Source organism: Mycteria americana, chromosome 12 (genome assembly GCF_035582795.1).
Source record: "Mycteria americana isolate JAX WOST 10 ecotype Jacksonville Zoo and Gardens chromosome 12, USCA_MyAme_1.0, whole genome shotgun sequence".
In the NCBI taxonomy this organism is placed as follows: domain Eukaryota; kingdom Metazoa; phylum Chordata; class Aves; order Ciconiiformes; family Ciconiidae; genus Mycteria; species Mycteria americana.
In genome coordinates this window covers 1,002,354-1,018,724 of record NC_134376.1, presented here as the reverse complement: position 1 = coordinate 1,018,724, position 16,371 = coordinate 1,002,354, and the positions used below count along the sequence as shown (strand labels likewise).

Here is a 16,371-nt window from a genome sequence, read left to right as displayed (position 1 = left end):
CTGCTAAAAATATCCCTGACCAGGAGATTGGGATGTTTTTTCCTCTTTTGGATAACGACCTTTCCATTATTAAATGAATGTGGTGACTTTTGATTCCGTTCTCGCCAATGCGTGCTCGGTCTGCACGCCAGCGAGGGGAGGAGCTGCCGGAGGGGTGGAGGGAAATGGTTTACCCAGCCGGCCCACGCCCACAGCGTACGCTTCCACGCCACGAAAACTCGCGTGGGCTTCCCACAGGGGCGAGCGGCGGCGGGCAAGGAGCAACGGCGGGTGGATCTGCTTCCTGCTCGCAGCGGAGCGGAGCGAGAGTCCATGGCTGGCACCGGGGAGCTGGAGCAGTGGCTCAGTGAGTGGGGCTGGGGGTCAGGGGCCGGGGCTGGCATCGCCGCTGGCGGCGATGCCAGCCCCGGCCCCTGGCCCCGACTGGGTGGGCACCGGAGCAGCTTCAGCTCTGTAGAGAAGGGTCCGTCTCCTCCACGGAGCCCTTTCAGGGTGATGTTCGTGGGTGCTGTCTTAACCTGCTGCATCTCTCCTGCTCCCCATCTCCCCTCTCCATCCTCAGCCCCAGTCCTGCCAAAGCTTTTTGAGTGCTGGACCGGGGAGTGGATAAAGCCAAAAAAGAGTGTTTTCCTCAATTCAGAGCTTTGGGATGGGCACTCGTGCAGCCCTGTTGCAAAAGGGTAAACCGTGCCTGTGTTCCAGCACGGCGAGGTTGGCAGTCCGGTTCTGGGAGAGCTGCCTTTAAATGCTTTTTAACAGTTTCTCGTGCTCTGTGCTGAAAGCAACATCGCGCTGTTGCTGCTTTCAACGCCTCAGTTTGTGCCTGACTTTGTCTCTTTAGGAGTGTGTACTCGGGACTGTATTTTTAGGCAGATTTTAGTAACAGCTGTTTCCTGCTCATCCTGTGTCTTCCATTTCTGCCTCTTTTACAAAAAGCCCTAAAGCGGCTGGTGCAGTGCGAGGTCTGAGCCGCTTCCTGCCTTGTGCCGCTCGCTTACGCGCCTCTCGCACTGGGGCTGCTTTTTCTTTCTTTATTATGATTTTTTTTTTTTTTTCCCCCTGTGTAAGATAAAGCCACTGACCCAAGTATCCCTGAGGAAAACTGGGAATGCATCCAGCGGTTCTGTGACCAGGTGAACGCCGACATGGAAGGGTAAGGCAGACAGACGGCTCTTTGTATTTGCTCTGGGCTGCGTGTCTGGCTCCGAGCTTCGCTCACGGCTGCGGGGGGGAACGGGACCTGTAAGCCGCGGGGTGGGGAGCCTGGAGAGACAGCTGGGAGCGCTGGCCGGGCTCTGCTGCTCCCGAGAGCGCCTGTGCAAGAAGGGGTAAATAAGCTGCAAAGAGGTGTACGCCAACGTGGTGGAGGTGATGTCTAGGAACGGGCCCTGAAATCCATTAGCGCAACCCGCGAGGCGGCAGGTCCTGCCACCGTGCCCTCCCACCGCGGGAGACCGGCCGAGGATACCTGCGTGGGGTTCTGCAGGGAAGCCCTGAGGGAGCTCGGCCTCGGCTTTTCCTTTCAGAGAGGTGGGAGATCGCTGCTGGGACTTCCCTGCCTTCCAGCTGACAGTCGGGGCTCCGTGGGAAGGAGCAGGAACGAGTTAAGCGAACGACCTGCCAAAGCTTAGCGATCATCTCTCTCTTTACACAAAGACCTGCGTACGCAGAGCCCGAGTCTGGGACCCGTCTCCCCAGCAGCGCGCGGGCGAGCAGGCAGCAGGCTGTCGGGCTGTGAAGCGCAGCTCCTGGGACCGCAGAGCCAGCTCCGTCTCCCCGCGCTCGCCCAGGGAGAGCCCCCGGCCCCTCCCAGCTGGCTCCCTGCGAGGGCTCGGCCCCTCGCCACGGCTGGAGGACGGCGGTGGGGTCGCACGGGCTGCTTCAAGCCGCTTCTCCCAAGTAACAAGCGATAGGAGGAGAGGAAACGGCCTCAAGTTGCGCCAGGGGAGGTTTAGACTGGATATGAGGAAATTTTACTTCGCTGAAAGGGTTATCGAGCACTGGAACAGGCTGCCCGGGGAAGTGGTGGAGTCCCCATCCCTGGAGGGATTTAAAAGCCGTTTGGATGAGGTGCTCAGGGACATGGTGTAGTGGTGGGCTGGGCAGTGTTAGGTTTACGGTTGGACTCGATGATCTTCAAGGTCTTTTCCAACCTACACGATTCTGTGATCCTGTGACCTCTCGCCCCTCGTGCGTGTGTGCGTGCCCCAGGCCAGCGCTCTGCCAGAGGAAGGCTGCCTGATGTAGCAGGTTGTGAATCCGGCAGTTGCTCTTCTCTGCAGGACAAAATTAGCAGCGTTTGTTTTTCCTGGGAACTTGTGTGCTGTCTGACTTGCTTCTGCTACTCCCCAGCCCGTCGCTTGCACCGAGGCTGCTGGCACATAAAATACAGTCACCTCAGGAGATGGAAGCTCTCCATGCTCTCACAGTAAGTGCTTTCATCCAGCTGCAAAGAGAGGCAAGTTGGAGATAGAGTTTGGGGGGTAGAGACAGTGTGGCTGTCTCTTCTTTTCCTCTTAGATGTCTCTCCCTTTCTTTTTCTCTTAGATGTCTCTCCCTTTTAACTTTCCATTGCACAAGGAATACAGAAACCAGGGTATAACGGAGGGAGTAACTGCTGTCGTTCCTCCCCATGTCGTTCTGCTGAGGTGTTTCAGTGGTCTGCAGCTCTTGCTGTTTGGCCTGTGGTCCCACCACAGGGTCAGTGGCCCACAAGTTATTAGTGATGGGTAGAACAGAGCAGACGGTCTTAAACCTGCTGCTTAAGAAGGTTGCATGAAGGAAAAATACAAGTTCTTGCTGCACAACTTCCTCAGTATCCTGTATTTGTGAATGCAGTGCCAGAAAGTTCTTAGATTTAGTATTATAATGGCAGTTAAGATAGTTATGAGGTTATTTTAAAAAATTCCCCGAGACCCGTGTGTACAGTTTCTGTTCGGTACTGTTTTGTTTTCTGCAGGTGCTAGAGACCTGCGTGAATAACTGCGGTGAAAGATTTCACAATGAAATAGCAAAATTCAGGTTTCTGAATGAGCTGATTAAAGTGCTTTCCCCAAAGGTAGGTAGTCACGGTTATGCTGGACATAGCAGGTAGGACATACTGCTTATTTCATGCTGGATATGAATACTTAGAATTAATCTCACATAGAAGTAGAGCAGAATTTGTTAAGAATCTGTGCCTCTAAGCACAAGGACTGGATGTGAATCCCCCTGTAAAAGATGTGAGCCAGGGGCTCTTTCTGTGAAAAGCTCTTTCCTTGTGGTTTCTCCCAACTCTGCTGGGACAGTCAGATGCTCTGGAGGAACTTGAAATTGTTCCTGTGGCCCCTTTGCCTCTCGGTGATTTACAGACCTTTGGCTGGGGAAAGGGAGAGGACAGAGATGCCAGGAGCTGCCCAGAGCCTCTCCCGTGTTTTCTTATGCTCTGTCCTCGCACTCCTGTGCTCCGGCTGCTCTCCTTCCTGCTCTCCCCGGCAAAGGTTAGCCTGGGTTTGGGTCCTGTGGGATTTGATCCATGGGGCAGGATCAGCTTGGGTGGCGGCGGGGGGACTGGCCTTCAGCAGCACTGGCGCAGCGCTCGCCGCACCGTCGCCTGACGGTCCTGCGCCCATGCGCCCCTCTGGGGTCCTGCCGAGGGTGTCCTGAAAGGCGGGTGGTGACAGCCCTGGCTCGGGGGAGCTGGAAGGGACCGGCCGTAGCTAACGTGGGAGCTGTTAGTCCCTTCCCGCTGCTCCGCTTCCCTGGCTCGCAACGTATTCATTCAATATATTCAATATATTCATTCCCGCTCCCTGCTGTGGAGCAGTTACTTTGCTTCTGAGTGCAGCCGCTGCCTCCTGAGAAGAGAAGCAGCTGTCAGAAAGGAGAAGTTGAGTCCGAGAAGCTGAGCGAGCTGTGAGTTCAGAGTGGATGCACTGGGTCCCCTGGCAGTGCCTCTCGTGATGAAAACGGAGACCCGTTTTATCGGAGGCTGCGTGATCGTCATGCCTCGCTCCTCCCTGCATCACACAGCAGGCCTGGGACTCTCGTAAATACCTTTCTCAGCAACTCGGTAATCGATTCCCCTTTTTAGTGGGTCCTGCACACATTTACCGCTTGTGCAGGCTTAATTTTCCATTACATCACCTCGATTGCAGAGGTGCAAAAAGCTGATTTCAGAGAAATGTTTAACCGAGCAGCAAAACCTCTTCTCCGAGTGCCAGGTTTGGTAAAGGTGTTTCAGTGAAACAACAAAGTTTAAAGAATGTATCACTACAGAGAGTTTTGCTGGCCGTTTTGACAAAACGGGTATCATTTTATGAGTTTAAAATGCCTAGTGTTTTGGAGGTTTGTGTATGGCTTTTACCATTCTTCCTGACGTTTTTATAATACATTAAAGTGAGTGCTCGTAGGCAATAATGAGAGAAATCGGAGAAAGCTTCCAGATGCTGAAAAAGACAGTAACTTTCGTTTCTCGTTTTGTTCAGTTTTCATTTGTCTGGCTCTGGCTGAGGCCAGTGGTGCTGTTTGCATTGCAAGCAGTTAAGGAAAGTATTTGAAGTCAAGCACAGAACTGTTGAAGTAAACCAACCTACTTTTGGTTTTGGATTCAATAACTGGCCAGAGAAGTTTTGAAGTGGTTTCATTTTGATTGTCATATAGTATTTATGTAATTATCATACGCTTAATAGCGTTCTGTGTATCTACAGCCACAGCTACGCACGCTGTTTCCTATGCCACAAGATACACGGTTGACAACACTGTGAGCAGAGCGTTAGGAATCCATCTGCTGCTTGCTCTCGGCACACAAACAACGCGGGGCTAGACCCCTGTGCCAGATCTGGCACTAACTCTTTGGTTTTAATCTGTTTTGTCTTGCTTCACTTTTTTGTTTTGTTTTGTTTTCAGTACTATGGAACCTGGTCTTCAGAAAAAGTCAAGTCAAGAGTCACAGAAGTAATATTCAGTTGGACAGTCTGGTTTCCTCAGGAAGTTAAAATCCGGGATGCTTATCAGATGCTGAAGAAACAAGGTTTAGTTCTGTTATTTCAGTTTCCTTTTTAGCCTTCCAAGTCACATGGTTTCAGACCACAGATAGCTGTCCTCTTTAATTTGTGACTCAGCTTCTTTCATAAAATGTTGTGCGTAAGGAAAAAAGGACAAAGGCCACACTGACAAGGCTGTTCGGGTACTTAAGGATCCATGTAACTGTTTGAAGAGATTTACCAAAGAGCAGCCGTATTGAGCCAAAGATCAGGCTAGCCTTGCGGCCTCTGCTCACACGCTGCTCACCACTGTTGCGCAGGGAAGAGGCGCAGGACAAACTCAGTCATCTGTGCCCTGGCATACTCTCCCGGGATTGAGGGATGGGTTCAGAGAGATCCTGAGCTGGACTTTTCATCCATTCCATCACATTTAATAGTCCTTAATGGTATTGTCATCCAGAAATTTGCCCAATCCCGTCTTGATATCCCAGCTAATAAGTTTCATAGCTTAACTAAGAAAATGCCAAAACACTTTCTGCGGACGTTCAGGGGAATTAGGGAATTTATTGTTAAATGCTTCCCACTGGGCTTGCTCTGTGCATCTCTGAGCATCAAATGGCTTTGCAAGCCGTCCCCCGAGTCCTGCTGTGGAAAGCTTCCTCGCCATCGCTGCCTGTCCTTCGTGCGGCTGCTGCTGCGGGCTGGGGTGCAGGGCGAGCAGGGGTGCAGGGCGAGCAGGGGTGCAGGGCGAGCAGGGGTACTGGGCAGGGGTGCAGGGCGAGCAGGGGTGCTGGGCTGGGGTGCAGGGGTGCTGGGTGGGCAGGGGTGCTGGGCGAGCAGGGGTGCTGGGCTGGGGTGCAGGGGTGCTGGGTGAGCAGGGGTGCTGGGCAGGGATGCAGGGCGAGCAGGGGTGCTGGGCAGGCAGCTCTCGGGGACCGCTGCCCATGCAACGCCTGCGTGGTCAGCGGCTGCCGCTGCTGGAAGCGCTGGCTGGAGAGGCAGGAGGGAGACGTCCCCAGAATCACTGCTGACGGTAGGGCTCCTTTGGTACTCGGTTGCGTGTGTTTGGTGCCCGACGCTTTATGGCCGCGCTGACTGTGGCAGTCCTGCGTGCTCCGAGGTCGATACTGGTGTGCTCCCACTCCTCTTGCCGTGGGAGAATTTTAGCAATTCACCCAGAGGGAGCTCAGCACACCCGGATTTTATTTTCTACCCTGAAAATCTCATTTGGCCTGTGCTTAATTCAAGGGAGAGAGGGAAGTCTTTTGTCTGGGTGTGTGCTAAGGTAACTCCTTGCTTCTCCATCTCATTCTGGAAAGTTCTGGGGAGGGGTGAAGGAAATAGGTGCAAAATCCAATGCATTGTTGAGCATTGGTGTTTCAACAGCTCGGGCATCACTGAACAAATATCGTTACCCATTCCAGGGATTGTAAAAGAAGACCCCAAATTGCCAGAAGACAAAATTTTACCTCCCCCTTCTCCGAGACCTCAGAATTCTATTTTTGACAAAGATGAAGAGAAATCCAAGGTAAATGTTAGGGTTTTCAGGCCTACCCCCCCACTCTGATTTGTACTGATGAGAAAACAGGCTCAGTCATATTTTGGGAGCTTTTGCTGTTTCAGACAGAGTATCTTCCGAATAATGCTAATACTTCTTGCTGTGCAGGAGCCAGAGAATTCTTTGATGCTTTGCCAGAAATTTTTGCTTAGTAAAAAGTGAAACTTTTTTACAGAAAAATATCAGTTTCTATTAAATTTTCCCGAGGGAGGGTTTCTCCGGGTCTTACAGAAGTTCTGCAGAGCCAGAGAGTTCCTATTGCCAGAGAGCCAAACAGTGCGTGCAGGCAGCTGTAAGAGGCAGCTGTATAATCTGGACTAGATTATGGGACGCGAGCCCACGTATTTCCAGGATTATGGAAACCATTACGACTGGGCGTCTCTCAATATCTGCTCTTATGTGATGTGTGTCTGCAGTACCGTGCCTAGAGACTGCTGCTCACTGCTGCCCAATGCTCTCCCCTCAACAGCTCTTAGCAAGGCTTCTAAAGAGCAACCACTCTGAAGACCTGCTGGCTGCCAACCGTCTGATCAAGAGCATGATTAAAGAGGTGGGAGCTCCTTGGGTCAGAAGCTGTGTCTGCAGCCGGGGAGGGTGGGAGGGGACGTGGCAATTCAGTTTTTGACAGCGGGCCCTCTATCCCTGACCCCCGTAGCGCCTGCCACCTTCTTGGTATTAAAGGGAACACCAAGAGGTGGCAACGGGAACCTTGCTGCGACGTCAGTCTCGGGGGAACTGTTGAAGCTGCCCCAGAGGAGGGGCGATTTTCAATATTTGTTATTCTGAAGTGACAGTGTGGGATCGTTTCATTTCATTTCCCTAAAATATGCCATTGCCAGGAGGAGGGAATATTTATATGCAGGAGCCTGTATGGCGGGACACCTCCACTTCAGTGGGATCCTGGCAGCAGTACTGCATTAGTGATAGAAAGTTTCCAAAAATAAACTCATTTCCCAGGTGGAAAAAAGCCACACCTGTACAGAACTGCCTCTTTTCTACACGCAATGTGTGTGTGCACGCCTGGTATGTCTTTTCATTTTCCATCTGAAAGGGCACCCCAATTCTCTGCATAAATAGGAGATTTGGTCTGGGTTTAACGAAATCCCTGCAGTTGTTCTGAGAGTGTCCTTCTGTATGGCAGAAGCCACCAACTCCCAACTCTAACTTTGAAGTCTTACTCGTACCGGTGGTGAGATGAATTCTTATGCACCTGCCCGGGTGCCCCGAGAAGGGCAGGAGGTTTCCATCTCCACCCTTGACAGGGAGGTGCGGTGCGGCACCGATGCTGGAGCTGTTGGGGGGTGAATCCTTACCCGCGCTGCTTTGTGCCTCCTCTACCTGCAATAAGATATTAGTGGGAAGCAACTCCCCAACAAGTGTGATCCAGAGTGACCCAGCCAAACGCGTGCACTGGCTGTCTTAGCCAAATCATCATCTATTTTATTTCATTTTTCATCAAAGGAACAAGAAAAGTCGGCTAAGGCATCCAGAAGAGTGAATACCATCAGTGAGGTTTCCGAGAATGTTAAACGTATGGATGAATTACTGGAAAACTACAAGAGACAAGAATTATCCGAATCTGACCAGGAGACGCTACAGGTAAATGCTCTTTTTCCTGCATAAGAGGTTCTTTTGACCGGCCGTGGCTGGGAGGGCCCAGGGCAACGGGATTCAAAGGGCAGCACGGTGCACTCCGCTTCTGCCAGGGAAACAGCATTACCACAGCAAATATTTCCAACATATTTGATGAATAACGGTCCCTCCCGTCAGCGTAATGGAAGTTGGAATGGAACCGTCTCCTGCTGTGCCGGTTTGAGTTTCTGACCAGGTTAGCTGCTGCTCTTGTGGTATCTTCTGGGGAAACGGTTCCTCCTCCAGTAGTGGCGGAACACGCGGGAATCCCCTTGGGCCTGGGCATGGTTAGGTGGGTGTGATGAGATCTGACCAGAGAAGCTGAAAGCTGTGGATTCTTCAGCTTGTGCTATGGTTTCTGTGATTCCCCTCTTTCTGCTCAGAGTTCCCTGGTCTGCTGCTGCTTATAAGCATCAGTAAATTGAGGAAACATTTGATGTCACTAATAGGGCTGTCCAAATAGCTTTATGGCCTCCAAATACCTGAAACTCCGCTAGGATGCCTACCAGACTCTCAAATTAAAAAAAACTTTAGACAACTGAATTTTTGTAGGTAAGAACTTCTCCTGTGGCTGTATGTGACGGCAGAGTTTGGAGTTAGATCCCTTTGGGGAGGGCTGCTGCTGTAGATGGAAGAGACCCTACTTTCAGACTGGAGAAGCGGCTGCCTCCGTGCCTCCTCGCTTCCTAAAACGCCGAGAAGAGAGCCGTAAGCGGCTTTGCATTGTCTGATGGTAGTTGCAACTGACGGTCGTAATGCTTCCCTCCGAGTACTGTTCACTCCTGGATACTTTTAAATTGAGTCATTTTACACTGATCTGTCTTACACCTGTATGCAGAGAGAGGATGCGATTGCTGCGAAGATACCAGCAAAGCCTCCTCGGTCCAGTGGCTGTGCTTCCAGGCCACTGTGGGTTTCTGAGAGTGCGGCAACACGCAGCATTGATACCCTTTGTCTGGACCTGGGCAGAAAGCGCGTCTTCCTGTTCTAGACGTAGCATGGATTACAGGTGGTCACGGGACAGAGAAGTGCGAGAGTGTCTGGGATCTCCTGAGCAATGACGTGAAACGTTTCCTTCCACAGACTCTGTTTCAACGCTGTGAGAAGCTCAGGCCGCTGCTCTTTCGCCTTGCCAGTGAGACGGTTGATGACGACGAGGCTCTAGGTAAGAGCCAACGCTGACCTTGGATTTCTTTGCGGTTAGGTTTGTCTACCTTTCCTTTGACCAGTGGGGTATGCCCTTCCTCTGAGAGGGGGAATGCTTAGCTGCTACCCTGGTGATGGCAAAGTTTTCCACTTTCACCTTTAAACCATGTCCATGGGAAGTGGCGTAAGTCTTCTCCCACTCCTCTCCAAGGAAGCTATTAATTTTCACGTGGAGCCCAAAATTAAACAGTGAATCCAGTTCTTCCAGCTGAGGTGGTTTTCGGAGTTTTTGGAGTTCTGATGTTCAGAGAACTGAAGGCTTTTGAGGTCTTTTCTCTACAGAGATTGAAGTTCTCTCTGTCTATCAACACAGAAGGGAGAATATTTTTTGAATTTCTTAAGTAATACGCTGAGGAGGGTCATATGAGCAGAATCCTTGAATTCCACAGTTGTGAAATTTAGCCCTTCCCAGAGGATTGCATTTCACAGTCTTGTCCGTATGTCTTGAAAACCTGACTGAAGTGATGTCTCGCTGAACAGACATCTTAAAGAGCAACCGTAAGAGCTCAGCTGTGCCTCAAACATTTCGTTCATACCCATGAATGCCAGGGTTCTTCCGCTGCGGAGCGCTGGATTACAGACTCAAGTACACTCGGAAAACTTGCGGAGAACAACGAAGTACATAAGAGACGGCAGGAACTATAAGTACTTTAGAGATAGGATCAGATTTCAAAGTGATCTTGGTAAATGAGAGAGGCCTGAAATCAGCAGATGTATGTGCAAAATGCTGCACTTCAGAAAATGGAATGAAAAACTAGCCAGGATCTTAACGCAGATTGCCCCACTAGACTTTGCTCCAGGCAGGTCCTCAGATGAACTGTACCTTTCTTGTGAGCAGTTTGGAGAGTGCCGTGGAACTGACCCTCGTGTTAGAATATTAATATTTTGTTTCTTCTCTTGTTTTCCAGCTGAGATACTGCAGGCCAATGACAAGCTCACACAGGCGCTCGGACAGTACAGGCAGGTTGTAGCCAGCCATGAAAACGGTGGTGGAGGAGGTTCAGCCACCGGCTCCGCCGACGCACCAGGTAAAGAGCATCCTGCAGCGTTCCACGACAGCTCTGCTCCTGCACGTCCTGTATGAGTGGAGTTTGGAAGGGAAGTGCTTCTCGGAGAATAAATGTGGAGAAAATCCTCTACCACAGGAAAACTGTTATGTAACCATCATTTTCTTTTACCTATGGTTGATAGAAAATATTCCCGAAGTTCTTCACCTCTGAGTCCTTTTGGGCATGCCTGTACCCATAATACACCGTTCCTTTCAGGAGGTTTCTCTTTAACTCTTTCTGCTGTTCCCAAAGCATGCCGGCCGGCCCCAAGGCGCATGAAGAGCTATACACTGATTGACTTCTCCGAACTGGAGGCGACGTCCCAGTCTCCTACAGACCGCGTTGCAAACGCAGCCACCGCCTCCCGCCACGGCAGCACAACCTCTACCTGTCTGCTCGATGAGGAGTTGAAGTCATTAGGTTTGTATGTGCAATTCAGTACAGGGTTACCCTTGTTACTAGGGTTCGTGGTGTTTAATAAAGATAGGAGAACTTTGACCTTAATGTCAGTCCTAAGAGAAAGTAGACCCTTTCAGCCAGAGTTCTAAGTTTTCAAGAATGTAGTTTCTTTAATGGTGTTGGACTGTAGTCAAACTGCTGTTAGACAACAAAGGAAGAACCTATGGAAAAGCCTTGTTTTCTGTAATTGATTGGTGGCATTTTGGCATCTTTCTTAGGTCTCAGCAACTCTCCTGTTGTGCAGAAACCACCACCTGATTTTGGCTTAGCAGAGGTGAGTGATCCTCAGGTACGTTAGTCCGTAAGGTACAAAGGACAAAAATCAGACAGGGGTCTTGATCTCCCACCTTTCTCTGGCAGCCTTTTCTAATGCCACTCTACTCTGACGGGAAACTGGAACCCTCCTGCTCTGCAATGAATTTCTCAGTTGCAGTTTGCAACCAGATTACTCATATTTATTGCTACTTTCAGTAGTGTTATTAAAAAATGAGATTGTTTTCAGTGGAACAGGTCTGATTTTTGCTGAGGTTCTATAGCACGAACCAGAGGTGCCTTATTTTTCAGACTGCTGTACACAATGGATACAGTGAAATTGTAAGCGCTGTGCAAACGCTGGGACTGCAGGAGAGCTGGGAAGACGGCTGCTCAGAGAAGAATGAATTTCAGGGCCTGGTTGATCAGCTCTCTCCGCCATCCAGGACCAAGACATTATCTTTGTAAGCAAACTGCATAATACGGTCTGACTTTGGAGATGAGGAATACTGTTTTACAGCAGCGAGGTTTAGGAAAAACCTTTCAACTGCAACTGGTTAGGGATGGCGAGCTATCCATCTGCGCGTTGGCTCTCAAGCAGCAGTTAATGGACCTGTTAAGTGCACTTTATGTAACGGCACTCTGGGACCTTCCAAGGGTCAGAAACGTGGGGAGACAAATCCCATGGCTTAGTAACAAGGTGATCTTGAGCTAAAGGAACAAAAACCTTACAGCCAGGTGTTCTTATAATAACCTGTGACTCAAAAAATACTTTCCCCAGCTTTCTTCAGGCTGTGACAAAGTAGTTTCCAGGCATTCAGTGGAAGCCTAACAGTTTGTGAACCAAATGAATCATCCACAGATCTTCAGAGCAGGTGACTGTTACGATACGCTTATCCAGTCTGCCATAATACGGGCCAAGAAATTTCACTGGCGATTCCCAGCCTCCTGCGTTGTCTTTGAGCTAGAACTTATTTTAATCTCACTGACTAGAGCTCCAGAGAGTCTGTGCACGGGGAGAGCAGACTTCCAAAGCCCTGAAACGGTTTCACATTAGTAACAGAAATCAAAGTCTGCCTTAACGAATGCTGAAACAGCAGCTTCTTCCATATAAAATAGAGACAGTTTTTGAATTTCTCAAGAACTCAAGAGCGTGTTAGCTTGTACGTTCTTTATACCTAAAAGTGATGAGGGATTGGGAACACAAAATGGACATAGCAGAAGATGGTAAATACCATGCAGTCTCCCCAGTTAATATAAGCTTTCTACATGCTTTTCTTTCCAGGGATTTATCACCAATGAAATTGCCCTTTCCAGATCTTCCAAATAGCTCAATGGCAAATACTTCATTCTCCAGCCTAGGCTACGAGCTGAAGCCTGCTGCCTCTTTGCATCCAGCTTCTCATGACGCTTCTCTAGAAAACCTTTTTGTCCCTTTAATTTCAATTACACCGAGTAAGTGCAATGATCTCTGTGCCCCAGCTCTGCTTACTAGAGGCTTACTAGAGCTCTTCTGTGATTTTTGCAGGGGAGCAAGCCAAAGTAGCTTCATGCTGTGCGGGTTGGCTGGAGAAAAGTAATTACTATTCTATGAAGGACTTAACGTATCTGAGAATTTGAGCTAGTGCTAGGGATCGTACCATGGCAATGTCCTTGTCCTCCCTACTCAGTAGTCGGGAGTCTCCTGCCCTGGCTAACCTTTGTGATGTGCTTTTAAACTGTCTGCCCTTAGCACCTTTAATCAGGCTTCAAGCAATTCTTCTCCAGAGGCTTAAAAGATATCTATGGGTGGGAGCTGTCCCGCTTCCTAAAGCAGAGCTGTTCTTTCCACCTCTGCTTTTCAATTCGACACTGGATGGCCCGGCCCTGCAACCACTTGACGGAGCATTACCCTGGGCGCGTGGCACCCCGGTGTCTCGGAGCAGGGCACGTCCTGTTCCGAGGACGGCAGAGCCTCGGCCATGGCTACTTTTGGAAGAGGACAGGTACAAAGACATTCTGACCTGATCGTCTTCCGACTTCAGTCTCTCAAGTGAAGGATTTCCCAGGTTTTGGAAGAGCTGGATGGGGATAGTCAGGTGTGGATTTATCAGGCACTGGTGATAAAGGGCTAAGTCCTGTGTGTGCCAAAGAGTTACATTTTGCTTTTCCCATCGTATCTCTATTGGATTCGTACCTGACATCTCTAGCTGACTGTTGAAATCTGAGCTGCTAAATCTCTAATTTAGACATTCCAATTCCTTTCCCCGCCCTAGAGGCGAAATGTAAATCACAGGCAGGTGCTGTATGCTGCTTGGTCTGTGAGTTTGCTGGAGGAAGTAAAAGTTTGTATGCATGGTTCCTTTCTGCTGTTCCTTATCCTGCCTTTGCTGTTCTGCCCTCAGAAGGGAGGGGGATCCATGCTTTGTTTCTGATTCTCCTTTTGTCTCCGGCAGGCAGTATCTGTCCACTTACTGTGTACAACAGGAATGGTTTCAAAGCTATGCTCCACTTCTCCAGAGACCCGGCTCCTGGCCGACCAGATGTGCTGGTGCTGGTTCTTTCCATGCTGAGCACATCAGCTCAACCAATTAAGGACATAGCGTTCCAGGCTGCAGTCCCAAAGGTGAGAAGCCTATGACGAGTAGCAGAGAGCGCGACTACTCAGAAATGTCCTGAGGAGAAGGTTCGCCATTTCTTGCTTAGGATTTGCCTTGCTCATTGGAAATTGCATGGCTCTGAACGGTGAGCCTGTTGTGTGGTGGTGCCTGCGGCCCTGGTGCCGGTTTCACAGAGTATATCCCTGGCCTTGAGACAACCAGACAGGGCTCCAGACAGGCTGCGTTAGCCTCCTGGGTAAGGCACTCGTTCTGCCTGTGTACATGCAGCACAGAATTGTCTATTTAGGAATATCTGCCTTTAGATGTAGGCTGTGGACAGGCATGCTTTTCATTAAATGACAAAATCTGGCTGACGTATCTTTAACCAGCTCTGTGGCTTGGGAATACTCCCAGCCCTTTTTCAGCGTTGACCAAAAAGCATTCCCTTTGTTTTCTCTTTCAGACCATGAGAATAAAGTTACAGCCAGCATCGGGCTCCGAGCTGCCAGCCTTCAGCCCTCTTCTCCCCCCCGCGGTGGTATCCCAGGTCCTGCTGCTCGCCAATCCGCGCAAGGTACGTGCGGTGGTTGAGGATCCCGTGCTGGTGGAGCACGCGGAATGTCACCGTAGCGGGTGGGGTATTTGTAGGAAAGATAGAGTATTTGTTAGTGGGGAGATGCAGGGGAGACATTTCTCCCACTGAAACAGCTTTCCAGAGCTAGAATCTGAAGGATCGAATGGGCGGTTGCTGCAGGGGCCTGCACAGTTCTGCTTCTGTCTACCTGCAGTGATGGCTCCTGGGGTAGACACTGGGCAGGTGTTTGCAACTGATGGAACATGAGGCCACGCAAGGCACAAGCGGTGGGTGGCAGTTCTGTTGCATTGATGAATAATTATGAGACTGAAGATTTGGTGTAAGGAATCCTCTGTCCCTGAGAAGGTTGGCCAGACCTGGATTGCCAAGCATGCCCTTGAGTGGCTTGCACCGGTCTCCCAGTCACTCCTCACGTATCTTACAAGGATCCAGGTCTTGTTCTGTGCGGAGCTTCCGCATGGCTGAAGCGTTACTGTCCCCTTTCAGAGCGCGATTCACGGCAGCAAGGCTGCCAGGGGTAGGGCTGAAGGGGACCCAGGAATCTGCAGCGGTGACGTCCCCCTCTCTGTTCCTTTCTCTCATAGGATCCCATCCGACTGAGATACAAACTAGAGTTCACGCAAGGCGTGCAGCCCTTCAGTGAGGTGGGAGAGGTGACTGGCTTCCCCGAAGCAGAGCTCTGGGGCAGGAGCTGAAGCTGCCCTATTGCCTTAGCGGTGGATGGGGACGGACTGTGTGCCAGCAATGCCGGCCTGGACTCCGCAATGGCTCCTTTCCTCGGGATCCGCCATCTCCTCCTTCCTTTTGGTTTCTGTGCGGGTGTCTGGCAGGAGGAGCGTAAACTGGCTGCTCTTGCCCCGGCCTTTTTCTGATGCTGCTTTACAGGAGACTGCTGTAGAGCCCTGCAGCCTGGGAGCCTTAATGCTTCTTCCATACAAGTGTTTCCTGCTGCTTTCTGGGCCAATTTTCTCTCTTCCCCATTACTTTTTCTTTGTCAATTAAAAAATAAAGGCAAACTGTTGTGGTTTAGCCCCAGTTGGCAACTAAGCACCACCCAGCCGCTCGCTTACCCTCCCCCCAGTGGGATGGGGGAGAGAATCGGAAGAGCAAAAGTAAGAAAACTCATGGGTTGAGATAAGAACAGTTTAATAATTGGAACAAAATAATAATAATAAATTGTAATGAGAAGAAAAACAACACAAGAGCAAGAGAGGAACAAAACCCAGGAAAAAACCCAAGTGATACAACTGCTCACCAGCTGCCGACCGATGCCCAGCCCGTCCCTGAGCAGTGATCGCTGCCCCCGGCCAACTCCCCCAGTTTCTATACTGGGCATGACACCACACGGTATGGAATAGCCCTTTGGGCAGCGGGGGTCAGCTGTCCTGGCTGTGCCCCCTCCCAGCTCCTTGTGCGCCCGGCAGAGCAGGGGAAGCTGAGAAGCCCTTGACCAGTGTAAGCACTGCTCAGCCACAACTAAACGTCAGTGTGCTATCAGCATTATTCTCATACTAAATCCAAAACAGCACTGTGCCAGCTACTAGGAAGAAAATTAACTCTGTCCCAGCCGAAGCCAGGACACAAACCTATACCACCAACCGGCCCTTACGGCAGACGGCTTGGAGCCAGGGCAGGATCTGTTCCAGGGCCCTACCCACCCCGTTTTCACTGGGGCCTGCGTGCCGACGTGCAGGCAGGAACACGAGGAATGGTGGGAGCTGGGCCCCGGTGGATGTGGTTTATAGGGAAAGGTACAAACCGGAGCGAAGGGACTAAATGGGGGGAACGCTTTGGGGCCGGTCTGTGAGTACCGCCAGCTGGCCCAGGCCCAGGCCCAGGCCCCGGGGCTTGTCCTGCGCTGGCTCCCTCAGCGCGGCTGGGGCGGCCTGGGGGTTCTCCTCAGCCCGGCGAGCGGAGCGCCCCTGGGGCCGACACGGAGCAGAGCCCTGCCCCGACCTCCCTCGCCACGGCGGTCTGTTACGGATCCCTGCGCTGCCAGCTGTGGGGGAGCAGAACCCAGCTATTTTGTTGCTCGTTACGGTCGGAGCAGGTACGCCGAGCCGGGAGGGCGGGAAGT

General features: G+C 50.9%; 1 protein-coding gene across 1 annotated transcript; it reads left to right on the top strand.

Annotated features, from left to right (window-relative positions):
- The first annotated feature begins 21 nt into the window (after positions 1–21).
- On the top strand, positions 22–15,298 carry GGA2 (golgi associated, gamma adaptin ear containing, ARF binding protein 2). The gene is made up of 17 exons (XM_075515365.1): positions 22–346; positions 1,069–1,153; positions 2,353–2,428; positions 2,960–3,058; positions 4,888–5,011; positions 6,389–6,492; positions 6,992–7,072; positions 7,984–8,121; positions 9,238–9,319; positions 10,269–10,388; positions 10,662–10,829; positions 11,087–11,157; positions 11,433–11,584; positions 12,406–12,575; positions 13,556–13,725; positions 14,163–14,273; positions 14,879–15,298. Exons 1-17 carry the CDS (start codon positions 313–315, stop codon positions 14,987–14,989), a joined length of 1,896 nt encoding a protein of 631 aa, XP_075371480.1. The 5' UTR covers positions 22–312; the 3' UTR covers positions 14,990–15,298.
- Positions 15,299–16,371: the final 1,073 nt, after the last annotated feature.

Excerpts from the sequence above, each read along its gene's own strand:
- GGA2 (XM_075515365.1), top strand. The coding sequence starts at position 313 with ATGGCTGGCACCGGGGAGCTGGAGCAGTGGCTCA. Across the intron at positions 8,122-9,237 it reads CTGACCAGGAGACGCTACAG|ACTCTGTTTCAACGCTGTGA; the intron begins GTAAATGCTCTT and ends TTCCTTCCACAG. Across the intron at positions 11,585-12,405 it reads AGGACCAAGACATTATCTTT|GGATTTATCACCAATGAAAT; the intron begins GTAAGCAAACTG and ends TTTTCTTTCCAG.